The following is a 13,723-nucleotide window of genomic DNA, read 5'->3' on the forward strand; positions in this document are numbered from 1 at the left end:
CCCTCTGCCTCTCTCTTTTTCTCTCATGAAGTGATCAGTAACCAATGAGTTCAACTACAAACTGTCTAGTCTAATAACTCAACTTGCCAGTTATCCTGCTCAATCCAAATGGCTAATTACCTTCTTCATCATCCACCTTAGGGAGAATGCCAGTCTCTTCATCAAAGTCTGGAAACTCTTCTTTGGAAAGGACATTGGCAGCAATCATCTAGGTAAAGGACAGAAGGCAGCATTTGCAATCCACAAGAATCAAAGCTCTTTTCTCCAAGGAGAAAGGTCTCACTAGGAGAACAAGATTTCTTCCTCGGACCCAAGACACCAGTGCTTCAAAATGTCATATATCCCACCGCCAAGAGGACTCTACAATACAGTGCCAAAAAGCATGGACTCAAAGTGTCATCCCGAAGAAGAGCTACCTACTCCCTCCTTTGTTTCTACAGCACTCTGTACCTTTCTTACTATGTGATATGTACCCCTTTACGATTACTCATTTAGATCTGTTTCCTCCAATAGGCTTTGAGTTACTCAAGGATAGGAACCATGATATATTCATTTTTTTTTAATTGCCAGAGGCTGTACCAGAAAGAGCCAGAGGGAAAAAGTACCCCATAACAAAGAATGGTCATGCCACAATCCCATCTCCATTTCTCCACCCTGTCACATGTACATGTACCCAGCATGTTTTTCGAGCCGCCAGCACTGGAATTCAAACCATGGTCAGCCATGTGGGATCTGGTTCCCTTAACCACTAGGCTATAGTTGGCTTACTGTATTCATCCTCCTAGCCCTAGCATCTACAAAGTGCTTGAGATATTGTGGTTCTGATGTTCCCCGAAGAAAAATGAAAACAATAATGAACACTTACATAACAACTAGCATTAATCTAAGAGTTTCACCTCTACTAAGTCATTTAATCCCCCCTCCGCCACCACTGGCCCCGTTTCAGAAATGAGGGCACTGAAGGCAGAAAAAGGTAGAGTAACCTGGCTCAGCAACACACAGCTAGCAAGCAGCCTAACCCTAGGCTGCTGTGCTCCAGGTCCTACACTCTTAACCACCATGCTACATGCTGGGTGACAATACAGATGCTAAAGCCCAACCTGTTTGATCTCCCACTTCTCTGGGTCAGAAATGCGGGTGAGGCGCTTGCGCTCCAGTGAGTCATCCTCTACTTCAGGGGCACTGACAAGGGAAAGGTGAGTGGGTCTGTCTGGGTTCCGCATTGAGGTTTCCTCATTGGTCTCCCCAACAAGGTTTCGACGTCGATTTGGGTTCAGATCTTCTCCAGTCTCTTGATCCACATCCTAAAACACAAAAACAAGGGAGCTAGCTCACCTGCTGTCCTCTTGGCATTTCCTTGGCCATCAGATGTGGAAAGAGGCTGGACAATCTCACCTACCTTCATGCTCAGACTGGTCTTGGTCCCAGTGAAGGACAGCACCTTGACTTTGACCCTCTGGCCTTTGCTCACAACATCTGCCACATTAGCCACGCGGCCTTCCCGCCGGAGCTCAGAGATGTGCACCAGGCCTTCCCACCGCTTCCTGAGGGAGAGTCAGACACATCTGGAGCATGCCTAAAAATACCTTTTCCCCAACCAATTTCCACCCTTGTTGGGACTGAACAAAAGAAAATAATCTTGGGACCAGCAGATGGAATAATGGTTATGTTGCTGGACTCCCATGTAATTGACCACAGTTTGAGTCACGGACCCAGCGGCTTAAAACTCATGCCAGGCAAGGACCAGCAGTTAGCGCAATGGCTATATCGCTGGACTCCCATTTAGTCGACTGCGGTTCGAGTCCCAGATCTGGCGGCTTAAAACTCATGCCGGGCGTGTGTGCATGCATGCCCAAGATCCCAAGAGGAGAATGGAGGAGAAGGGATTGTGATGTGGCCATTCCCCCTGGGGGGTGATTTCTCGCTTTTTGTCTCTCTTTCTCTCTCTGTCTTTCTGGCAAACACACACACCCTATAACAAAAACCTCTCCAAAAAAAAAAAAAAGAAAAGAAAGAAAGAAAGAAAAAAAAAAAACCCATGCCAGGCACATGTGCATGTGTGCCCAAAATCCCAAGAAGAGAATGGAGGAAAAGGAATTGCTGCGTGGCCACCCCCTCACCAGGGGCAATTTCTCACTTTCTGTCTCTCTCCAGCAAGCACACACGCTCTTTAGCAAAAAAGCCCTCTTAAAAATAAGAAAAGAATCTTAAACTCAAGAGGAACTAGCAACGAGGCGACCAAACAATAAAATATTACTACCCTCCCAAACAAAAGACATTTGTTGATGGGGGGAGGGGGGAAATACAAATTGTTTGTCCAAACAGTAAAGGGAAGTGCTCCTGAAGACAGAAGAAGGAATAAATGGCTTTGTAACATTTCAAACACAAAGTCAATTTCTATGGCTGATTTAAGTTTCATTAATCATAATAACTCTTTAGAATGTAAAAACTCCCCGTGACAAAAGAAATTCTGTCCATCATAGGCATGAAAGAACACCAGCAATTACCTTAGTCCCTCCAGCTGCACAAAGCATCCAAACTGCATGATGCTGGTAACTTTGCCATTGTAAATGTCCCCAATGGCAGGCTCTTCTGGGGGAGGGCGGTCCACATGCTTATCCCGCCATCGGTCCAGATTCCTCTCCCCATACTTGTCCCGGTCCTTCCTGTCTTTGAGAGGACTCTGACTCCTACTTCTGGACCGATATCTAGACTTCCCTTTATTCCTCTCCCGGGTCCTGGAACGTGATCGAGACCGGGATCGGTGTCTCCGCTTGTGGTCTCTATCTCGGTCTCGTTCTCGGTCTCGTTCTCTGTCAAAAGAGAGATCTTTGTCTCGGTCTCGATCTCGTTCTCGGTCTCGATCTCGGCTCCGACTCCGCTTCTTCTTCTTTGTCCTGTCCCTAACAAATCAATAAGCACCTGTTTGAAAAAGAAACCAGCCCAATTTCATCTTTGAATCCCAAAGCACCCAACAAGCTGCCATGCACATGGTAGGGCCCCACCAAGTGTTGAGCTAAATTACAGAATTGCGTTAATGATGACATCCCTGCAGGCCAAGAAAGGATCAGCCTCTTTCAATCCCCATTTCTATCTTTTGAACCTCTTAGCATTTGCTGCACAAATGTTCTTGACAGGGAGCAGTGAAAACACATCCCAAACTATGGTACATAGCCAATCTTGATTGTTTAAACTTGCACAACATTTAGCTTGGCTGGTCCACAGAATTCGACCATCATAGTATTCTAAACTTCCAAAGCATAGGACACTAAGGACAAACCGGTGTTCAGCATCTCTTTGCTTCTCCTGGCCTGCTGCACTGGGCATTAAAGCTTCCAGTTCTTTCAGGACATCCACAGCTACTTTCACATCATCTTCATCCAGCATGGTCTAAGGGGACAAAGGTCAGCAAAGTTTGTTAAAGGAGAGAAAAACACTCAAAAGAGTCTGTATGCACTTCAAGTGTGTCTATAAATATGACAGTCCCTGTACCACTAGCCACTATTGTGAAGGAAGCAGAAGAAAGGTATTCCCAAGATGATATGAGATAGAGGCAGAAAGAATAGACCTATGTTCTTGAGTCATTTTTATACATAGCAAATTCCCTTTAACACAATCCTACAGCAGGCAATTAGATATGAATCATTCCTCCATGAGACCATACAAGTGATTTTTAACTAGAAAATAGAAGTCAGAATTTTTTTTTTTAAAAGAGAGATTTTTGTTATAAGGTGCCTGCGCTTGCTGGAGAGATAGAGAGAAACAGAGACACCCCCTAGGGAGAATGGCCACACTGCAATCCCTTTTCCTCCATCCTCCTTTTGGGATCCTGGCACACATGCACACACAGACCCAGTGTGAGGTTTAAGCCACAGGGTCCGGGACTCAAAACAGCGGTCAACTATGTGGGAGTCCAACAACATAACCATTATGCCATCTGCTGGTTCCAAGAAGTTAAAATTTTTAAAATGCAACTCTGTACTCCCTTCCCCAGTCCCCTCTACTTTTACTTTTTCCATAATCCATATCCTTATCCACTGTGTTACATATTTATTTACTTGTCAGTTTACTGCTTGCCTACTCTCCACGAAACTGTTTTTCTGCACATTTTATTGATTCATTAAAGATCTTAATTAACTTAAAGACTTTCAATAGCAAGCACAGCTGATATATACATATTTATGAACGCACATCTGACTAGGTGTAAAGTGAACATACTATAAAGTAGCACCTCACTGGGGCTATATAGCTTACTGCAGTCACTAAATAGGTATTAATAGGTATTTTTAAATGCATTTTAATTTCAAAAACAGTTTTAGTTTAATAGATCACAATCAATCCACTAAACTGATTATGTGTTTATTTCCTGATCTCTCCACCTCAATGCTAAGATGTAATCTCTAAGAAGGCAGAGACTCTAGTTTGTTTTGTTCTCTGCTGTATGCCTGGTACTTAACAACAGTGCTTGGCATACAGTAAGTACTCAATAAATATTTGCTGAAATGGAATTTATAAAATCAAGGGACCAGCAGATGGCGTAATGGTTATATCACTGGACTCCCATGTAGTCAACTAAAGTTCAAGTGCTAGACCCGGCGGCTTGAACCTCAGACTGGGTGCAATACATGTGTGCCCAAAATCCTGAGAGGAGAATGGAGGAGAAGGGATTTCTTGCTTTCTGTCTCTGTGTCTCTCTGGTGAGCACACGTTACCTATAGCAAAAATCTCTCTCAAAAAAAAAAAAATCAAAATATTTCAAAAATTAGAATTTCTAATGTGTAATGGAGCAAAAGAAAATTTCTAATTTCACATGTCAGGCATCTGTTCCAGAACAGTAAGCTATTTTATAACAATTTCGGGTCTGGTAGATGGCATAGGTAGTTAAGGGTGCTGGATTTCCACATGACCAACCACAGTTCAAGTCCTGGACCTGGCGGCTTGCTTTCTCCCTTTCTCTCTCTCTCTATCTCTCTCTAGTCAAATTAAAAAAATAATAATAAATGGAAATAAATAATTACAACTATTTCATATCTCTAGTTGCTGCTTCCCACAGTTCCCAGTCTCATTTCCCTTGACCCCTTCTGTATATAGGAGGTGCTCAGAGAGTGATGACTTTAAATTTGAAAATACGAGACAAAGAAAAAGGGTGGGAGAAATACACACTTAGACTAGACATTCTCAAAATCATATCATTACCCGAACTGAAGGGTTATCTGGTTGGCAAAGGACTGGGAAGAGTTCCTTCAGCTTTTCTTTTTCAGTTTTGGGTTTAACAACTGGATCTTGTTTATTAAACAGCATGAAAGGGTTCAAATAAAACAATAAAAATCATATTAGTTAACGAAATAATTTCAATATTAGATTTGCATCAAACTAAAACAGAACATGGCATTTTATAGCATATTAACACATACACTACTATAATTTAATTTCCTAAACTCATTGACTACAAAGCCCTGAACAAACTATCTGGGCATGTAGCAGGAAGTGGGTACACCACACTTACTTGATTATATCTTCTCATTTTAATTACACCTTAAGTCAATTGAAAAATTTTACTAGAACATTTACTTGCTTAGCAGCTGCTGAGAGGAAAATAAGCACAATTTACAGGTTGCTCATAATCTAAACCATTCTGGAGGCCAAGTTAGCTGGCAGCTCTCTGCTTACCTTTGCTGGTAGAAGACTTTGCTGGAGGCCGCATGGTTTGTATGAGACGCAGCAAGTTACTAATAAGAGAATCCTTCAAAAAGAAAGAACGAAAGTTGTCAACCCCTGGATCACTGTTTAAATACACTTAGAAAAGGAAAAGGGGAAAGAATGTCCTTTAGGGAAGGATGGTTTTAGACCTGAATTTAGCTAAATGGAACACATGAAGTATAGACTATCAACCTGGTATAGCACAAGCCTAACACTGTAGCTTTACAGTGATATTTAGAACTCTTCATGGGGAAAAGTTACTTAGCTCCCTGCAAACATTTTATTTCCCATGGTTTCGATTTATCCCAAAACCTAGACTCTTGTTTCTGACTTTATTCATATAATGAGAACGTAAATACCCACAAAGGGCTAATGAAAATCTTGCCTGTTTTTCTAGAAAGATGTTAAAGGAAATACAGTTACATTATCACTGATTTTGTAGCATGTAAACATTACAAACTTAATGGCTTATTTAATTGGTATGCATAAACTATCTTCTTCCTATATCAAATTCTACCAAAATTTAAATTCAATAGTAACATGAGGGCTAGCCAGTGTTGTCGTGAAAGTGGCTAGATTTCATATGGCTGACTGTGTGGTACAAGTCTAGGACCCGGTGGCTTGATAAACCTCCAGGCACATGTGCATACATGCCCCTAATGCCAAAGGACAGGATAATGGAGAAGGGACTGTGGTGTGACTACCCCCCCATGAGGGTGCTTTCTCTCTCTCTCTCTCTCTCTCTCTCTCTCTCTCTCTCTCTCTCTGGCAAGCACATGCACATTCTGGCAAAATTAAAAGTAATAAAAATAGTGGGACCAGCAAATGGCATAATGGTTATGTTGCTGGACTCCCACGTAGTCAACCTTGGTTTGAGTCCTGGACCCCAGGGCTTAAAACTCACACTGGGCACATGTGCACATGTGCCCACAATCCCAAGAAAAGAATGGAGAAGAAAGAACTTCAGCATGGCCATCCCCTAGGGGGTGATTTCTCCCTTTCTGCCTCTGTCTCTCCAGTGATCGCATACACCCTAAGAGCAAAAATCTCCCAAATAAATAAATAGTAACATGAAAAGAAACTAGGGTCTCCAGATATACATACTGTGAATTCTGCACCATTTTTGACAAGAGAAGCTTTAAAAGTATCAAAGGTGGTATTTTTCTCAGCAAGACTGATCACAAATTCAGCTGCAAATGAAAAGAGATTTAAATTTTAATAAAAGGACATTTGGGCAAGATATTAGTTTTCAGTATGTTGAAAACAAAATTAGTCTACCCTACAATCATAAAAACCAAAGACCACCATCCAGTGTGACGTAAAGAAAGAAAATTTAGACTGAAATTACCCATATGTGTCTAGAGAATTACTACAAAGTGGTTCAGGTGGGCCTTTGAATACATCTAATTTAAAGACCTATTTGCCCCAGACCATTCTGCCCTCTTCTCACAAAACTGGGCACACTGCCACACAGATTCTACAAGCCTACGTGCATATTCTCATACACGACACATGCAGAGTAGAATGCTCTCTATGCTTTCAGAAAGAACAGACCCAATTTACATGACAAGGACAGGCAGGATCTGGGTGATACAATCTCCAAAGAGATGAAAGACTTACTTGTCCTCATATTTTTCTCCACAAACCTACTTCTTAAAACATCTATTAGCATCTACTTATTAATTAAAAGACTTTCAGCCACAGTAGCACAACAGTAACACAACACTCCGAGATGTTGAGGCCACATAGGAAGGCCCACGTCATGTCTGAGGTCTCCCTGGAAGCACCCAGGGTATGTGCCTACCTCTGATCCTGTCTGAGGATGGAGGTAAGAACGGAGTGTGAAGACCCTACTAGGATACTTGTTCTGTTTCTTTCCCTCTTTCTGCTTCTTTCTTTCATGTAAGAAATAAATAAACTTTAAAAGGAAAGAGAGGGGGGACAGCAGGTGATGTGGTGGTTAAGGTGCTAGATTCCTATATGGCAGACTATGGTTCAAGGTTCAAGTCCTGGACCAAGTGGCTTCCGAATCACACTGGGTGTGTATTCGTGTGTGCCCCAAATCCCAAGAGAATGGAGGAGAAGGGATTGTGGCATGGTCATGCTCCCTTGGGAGGTGACTTCTCACATTCTCTCTGTCTCTCTTCACTGAGCACAGGTGCCCTATGGCAAAAACCATGAAAAAAAATTGACTAGTGGGGCCAGCAGGTGATGTGGTGGTTAACGCTCTAGACTCTCACATGGCTGACCATGGTTCAAGTCTCAGACCTGGCAGTTTGCTTTCTTGCTTTCCCTTTCTCTGTCTCTCTGGCCAAATTAAAAAAATAATAATAATAATAACAACAAATAGAATTAAATAAATCATTTTTTTTAAAAAGTGGACTAGTAGTTATAAACAAGTTTATTGTTGAAAACAGAAAATAATGACACTGACTTAAATAATAATCCATCAAGGTCAAGATCAAAAGAATAAAATCAACAAAATATAAAAGAAGCAAATACATACTTTGTGGTTATTAAACTCAACTTGACAGTTTTGTCTCAACTAAACAATACTATCATATTAAATCAATATTACTATTTTTAACATTATTGGTTTTATAATTCTATATTTAACTAAAAAAGCATACTTGCGGTTTATCTGCAAATTAATTGGGATCTTTAGTTATATATGAACCAAAAGAATATGGAGTTTATACCTCCTTTTACTTTTGTACCGAATGAAGTTAACATGAAAACAAATACTAGAAGGTCTCAATAACTTTTTTGTTTTCATTAAGAAAGGCTAAGGGGGACCAGCAGTTGGTGTAATGGCCATGTCGCTGGACTCCCATGCAGTCAACCATGGTTCAAGTCCCGGACCCAGTGGCTTAAACTCACGCCAGGTGCATGTGCGTGTGTGCCCAGGATTCCGAGAGGAGAATGGAAGAGAAGGGACTGCGGTGTGGCCATCCCCCTTCCGAGGCGGTGATTTCTCGCTTTCTGTCTCTCTGTCCCTCTCTTTCTGGTGAGCGCATGCGCCCTATAGCAAAAACCTCTCCAAAAAAATAAAGGCCAAGGGGCCAGCAGGTGGCTTGGTGGTTAAGGTGCTGGACTCTCACATGGTCGACCATGGTTTGAGTTCTGGACCTGGTGGTTTGCGTTCTCACTCTCCTTGACTCTCTCTGGTCAAATTGAAAAAAAGTAATAAATTAAATAATTCTAAAAAAAGAAAGGGGTGATACTTGTTAAGAAAAAAAAAAAAAGAGGCCAAGAGGGGGGCCAGCAGGTATTACGGTGGTTGAAGCACTGGATTCCCACATGGCTGGTGGGGTCAAGTCCTGGACCTGCCATCATGCGTTCTCACTTTCTCCCTCTCTTTCTCTTTGTCTCTCTCTGGTGAACTAAAAATAATAATAATAAATAAGATAAATAATTGGGAAAAAAAAAAAAAGAAGACACTAAGAGGGACCAGCAGATGGCATAATGGTTACATTACTGCGGTTCAAGTCCTGGACCCAGTGGCTTGAAACTCAGGCTGGGCACGTGTGTGTGCGTGCTCAACATCCCAAAAGGAGAATGGAGAAGGAACTGTGGTGTGGCCATCCCCCTGGGGAGTAATTCCTCACTTTCTGTCTCTCTGGTGAGTGCACGCACCCTATAGAAAAAAAAAAAAAAAAACTCTTAAAAAAAAAAAAAGCACCCAAGAAAAAGCACCCAAGATATTAGTATTTAAAACAAAAATACAGAGAAATGGAAGGTCCCTGAAAGCAGGAATCTCTTATTCTCTGCTGTAGTCCCAGTCTCCTAGCTCACTTTCTGCTGAATGAAGGAAACATACTACCTAGATAGCAAACTGACAAGATCACCATTTCATTATCATCTAAAAGAGAGAGAGAGATCAAGAAAAAAAAAAAAGAACAGGCACAGCTTGACTGGGAGGCACGAGAAAAGTGAACTAAAATGTACTGGTTGCAGAGCATGCTTCCTAGGTGCTGCAGGGTAGTCCTGCAAAGAAGGTATCACCGTCCTTCGCAGATGAGTAAAACAGCTTCAGAGAAACTATCTTACCCAAGGTCACACATCTTCCCTCCTGTCACATCCCTTCCTTTCCACCCCTCTAATTGGTGACTTCATTTCATCTTCATTCAGAAAACAGAAGAGATGAAATGCTCTCACTGCTCTTCCCGTCATCATTTCTAAACCTACCCCCCATCTACAAACTATATTCTCTGTCCTCCCAAGATACAACGGGGCAAGCATCCCTGTACCTACCACAGGTCAATCTTTCCCTCCCCCCAACTCATGCCCTAGGTCCCATCCATCCTCTCCTACGCTCCACCTACCTATGGTCTTGGTTCTAAGACCCTAGCCTTTTCTAATTCCTCAGTTTGGGTTCCCCAGGTGTAGACAGTATAGACTGAATTGTCAGGAACACAGTTAAAAGCACAAACACCTGTCCTGACGACCAAATAAGATAATGTAATAAAGAGCTGAGTCTATCTGGCACGTATGAGCACTCAACACATATCAGTACTCTTCCTCATCGCTGCGGCGGCGGCGACTGTTGTTAAAGCTGTCTAATTATTTGGGACTGAAAAAAAAACAAAATGCAACCACAGACTACTGCCCGGGTCTCCACTGACAGCTCTGGGAAGGTTTCTAACAACAGCTTGGCATGCAGGGCTCGCAAGCAGAGGCCATGGCCGCACGGTCTCTGACAGAGAGACAGACCCCACACGGGGACACACACTAGGCCCATCAACCACCCTTTTCCTTCGGATCCCCTCAGTCCCAAGCCTAGAGGCCGCAGGGATCTGCCTGGACTCACCTAGATCCTTGTCATTGATCCCCAAGTGATTGTCCAGCTCGGTGCAAACCTTCGACACCAAAGACAAATACTCGAGTTTGGCGAGTTCTTCCGCGGGGCCTGGCTCCGACCCGGTTAGGGCCCCCGCCAAGAGCATAGCCACAGCCATGAACCCAGCTTTCCCCCAGCCTCCTTTCTCACCACCAGCGCTCGGAGATACTCCGGACAAGTTCCAGCGTCCACTTCCGGGTCAGCGTACGACCCCCTTTGTTTACGCAAAATTGATAACTTCAGAAACTTCTGAGGTCGCAACCGGATAGATCATAGAGATCAAACAGGAAGTGCTTAAGGAAGGGCCAACAAGAATGGGTTAGTCTGCACGCCCTTCCGCGCCCTCTATAGGCGAGAGGTTGCCTCACAGGCCACATGCCCGAAAACCGGCGCTCCGCCAGCTCCCGCCTACGCCGGCAGAGGGCGACCCCGGCCTGCGGAAGGGGTGCGAGGAGTGGGCTGCAAAGCGCCTGTCTGCCCTTTAGAAGCCTTGATAAAGGAATCAAAGTCTGGAAAAAGCAAAACTCGCCCTCCCCTCTTTTTTTTTTTCCTTTTGAGAGAGAGATTTTTATTATAGGGCGCGTGTAGTCGTTGGGGAAACAGAAAGGGAGAGACAGACAAGAAGCGAGAAATCACCCTCTTGGGGGGATGACCACGCCACAATCCCTTCTCCATTCTCCTCCGGGGATCCTGGGCATGCATGTCACGCACCAGGCCTGATTTTGAAGCCACCAGGTTCGAACGGTGGTCACCCATATGGGAGTCCAACGACATAACTACTAAGCCATCTGTTGTTTTGCAAAACTCTTTATTATTATTATTATTATTATTATTATTATTATTATTATTATTATTATTATTATTATTATTATTATTATTATTATTATTATTATTATTATTATTATTATTATTATTATTATTATTATTATTATTATTAATTTGATCAGAGAGAGAGAGGAAAATTGAGAAAGCAAGCCGCCAGGTCTAGGACTCAAACCATGGTCGACCATGTGGGAATCCAGCACCCTTAACCACCACGCCACCTGCTGGCCCTCGCAAAACTCTTTACGGTGGGTCTGCACTTTCCCAGGCCTCGCTGCGTCGTGGCTCCTGATGTCCAATCTCATCCGACATTTAATAGACCAGAAGAAGACGAATCCTGGTTCTGTTACCTGGTCTCCTTTATCATATCAGGAAACTGACACTTCCACTACCTAGCCAAGATAATGTTGCTCTCTTGGGGCAGTTACTATTATACTATAATTGGCCAAAACAACGGTCACAGTAAAGCTATCTGTCAAGCACAGATTCCCTTAGTCTTGAGACCCGACCCCACAGAGCCACTTGCCTCCTCTCCTGTGAAAGCCCACTTATCAACCTCCCAGTTTTCCTGATACCAGTACCTTCAGTTTCTTTAGGAATTTGTCCCCCCAAATGCAGCTGTGCTGTAAACCAAAGGTTATAAGCACAAGTCTCACGACTCCTACTGTAGTCCCATTTTCCCTGTAGCAACTCTAAGGTGAAGTGGGGATTTTCCCAAAGCACAGGCCTCTCTGTGTGACACATTTGGAAACAGACACACCTGTAGTGGTCTTCCAATCATTAAAAAGGGAGGAAATCAGGGACCAGCAGTTAGCGTAATGGCTATGTCGCTGGACTCCCATGTAGTCGACCGCGGTTCGAGTCCCAGACCCAGTGGCTTAAACTCACCCTGGGCGCGTGTGCGTGTGTGCCCAAGATCCCGAGAGGAGAATGGAGGAGAAGGGATTGCGACGTGGCCATCCCCCCTGGGGGGTGATTTCTCGCTTTCTGTCTCTCTGTCTCTCTCTGGCTGGCTGGCTGGCAAGCGCAAGCGCCCTATAGCAAAAAAAAAAAAAAAGAGGAAATCAGATCCTCTTGCTGCCTTTTGCTTTGGCTAGCATTCACTGGTGTGCCTCTGGACTCCCTCCAGTACACATGCAGAGCCCCATGTTTCCAGGTTCCTAAAGAATCAGTTGTGTACTCTGAGCTCTTTCTGTTCCTCGGCTTACTCTTCCTTCTTTTTCCCATTAATAGAATAGAAACCCTGCACATGATCAAGGTGCTCAACTTCCAGATTGGACTTAGGACTTTTAGGACTTGACTTCCCTTTTCCATGTATCTCTGCCTTTAAAAATTCCTCTTTCTCTTCTGCATCCCTCCAATATTTAACTGGAAGAAGAAACAGATACGGAGTTTGCTTTATTTTAAGATATCTATGTGAAAGGGCTTATAGAGGTCTGGTTTAGTGACATAATGGTAACCTGCTATTCAAGTGATACTGGGTCCTTGGGAAAGATGTTTGCCTTTGGACACTCCAGGCTCACGTGCCCATGATACTGACCAACTGGTAAGGCTCGGGGCAAATGAGACCCTGTTAAGAGTACTTGTCTTCGGGAACCAGCAGTTAGCATAATGGCTATGTCACTGGACTCCCACGTAGTCGACCGCGGTTTGTGTCCTGGACCCGGTGGCTTAAAACTCACGCCAGGCACGTGTGCGTGCATGCCCAAGATCCTGAGAGGAGAATGGAGGAGAAGGGATTGCGGCGTGACCATCCCCCCTGGGGGGTGATTTCTCGCTTTCTGTCTCTATGTCTCTCTCTGTCTGGCGAGCTCACGCGCCCTATAGTGAAAATCTCTCAAAAAAAAAAAAAAAAAAGAGGACTTGTCTTCAGAATCAGTAGGTGGTGAAATGGTTACATCGTTGGACTCCCATATAGTCGACCATGGTTCAAATTCTGAACTCAGTGGCTTAAAACTCATGCCAGGTGCATGTGCATGTATAACCCAAAATCCCGAAAGAATGAAGGAGAAGGGATTGTGGCATGGCCATTCCCCCAGGAGGTGATTTCTGTCTCTCTATTTCTCTCTGTCTGTCCAGCGAGCACACGCGCCCTATAGCAAAAATCTCTTTAAAAAAAAAAAAAAAAACTTGTTTTAAGGCCAACAGGTGCTGTGGTGGTTAAGGCGCTGGACTCCCACATGGCCAACCACGTGGCCAACCGTGGTTTGAATTCCAGACCTGGCAGCTTGCTTTCTCATTTTCCCTCTTTCTCTGTCTCTCTCTGATAAGCACATATGCCTATAGCGAATTAATAGTAATTAATAAAATTAAATAAATAATAATATTTTTAAAATCATTACTTATCAGGGCCAGCAGGTA

The 13,723-nt window shown here is 43.5% G+C and overlaps 1 protein-coding gene across 2 annotated transcripts in view; it reads right to left on the reverse strand.

Moving 5' to 3' along the window:
* The window catches only part of DHX8 (DEAH-box helicase 8), a 46,591-nt gene extending 35,766 nt beyond the window's left edge, over positions 1-10,825 (reverse strand). The window contains exons 1-9 of one of the 2 annotated variants that reach the window (XM_014583787.2): positions 10,511-10,825; positions 6,805-6,890; positions 5,671-5,743; positions 5,197-5,282; positions 3,281-3,390; positions 2,508-2,903; positions 1,400-1,544; positions 1,101-1,304; positions 121-208 (exon numbers count right to left, since the gene is read on the reverse strand). In XM_014583787.2, coding sequence (XP_014439273.1) covers positions 121-208; positions 1,101-1,304; positions 1,400-1,544; positions 2,508-2,903; positions 3,281-3,390; positions 5,197-5,282; positions 5,671-5,743; positions 6,805-6,890; positions 10,511-10,658 — 1,336 coding nt within the window. In that variant the 5' untranslated portion in view covers positions 10,659-10,825. The remainder of the gene's footprint in view (positions 1-120; positions 209-1,100; positions 1,305-1,399; positions 1,545-2,507; positions 2,904-3,280; positions 3,391-5,196; positions 5,283-5,670; positions 5,744-6,804; positions 6,891-10,510) is intronic. The other variant, XM_006167406.3, reaches the window with a different exon arrangement.
* Between the last annotated feature and the right edge of the window lie 2,898 nt (positions 10,826-13,723).

The sequence above is a fragment of the Tupaia chinensis genome, unplaced genomic scaffold (genome assembly GCF_000334495.1).
Source record: "Tupaia chinensis unplaced genomic scaffold, TupChi_1.0 Scaffold144741_1, whole genome shotgun sequence".
NCBI lineage: Eukaryota > Metazoa > Chordata > Mammalia > Scandentia > Tupaiidae > Tupaia > Tupaia belangeri.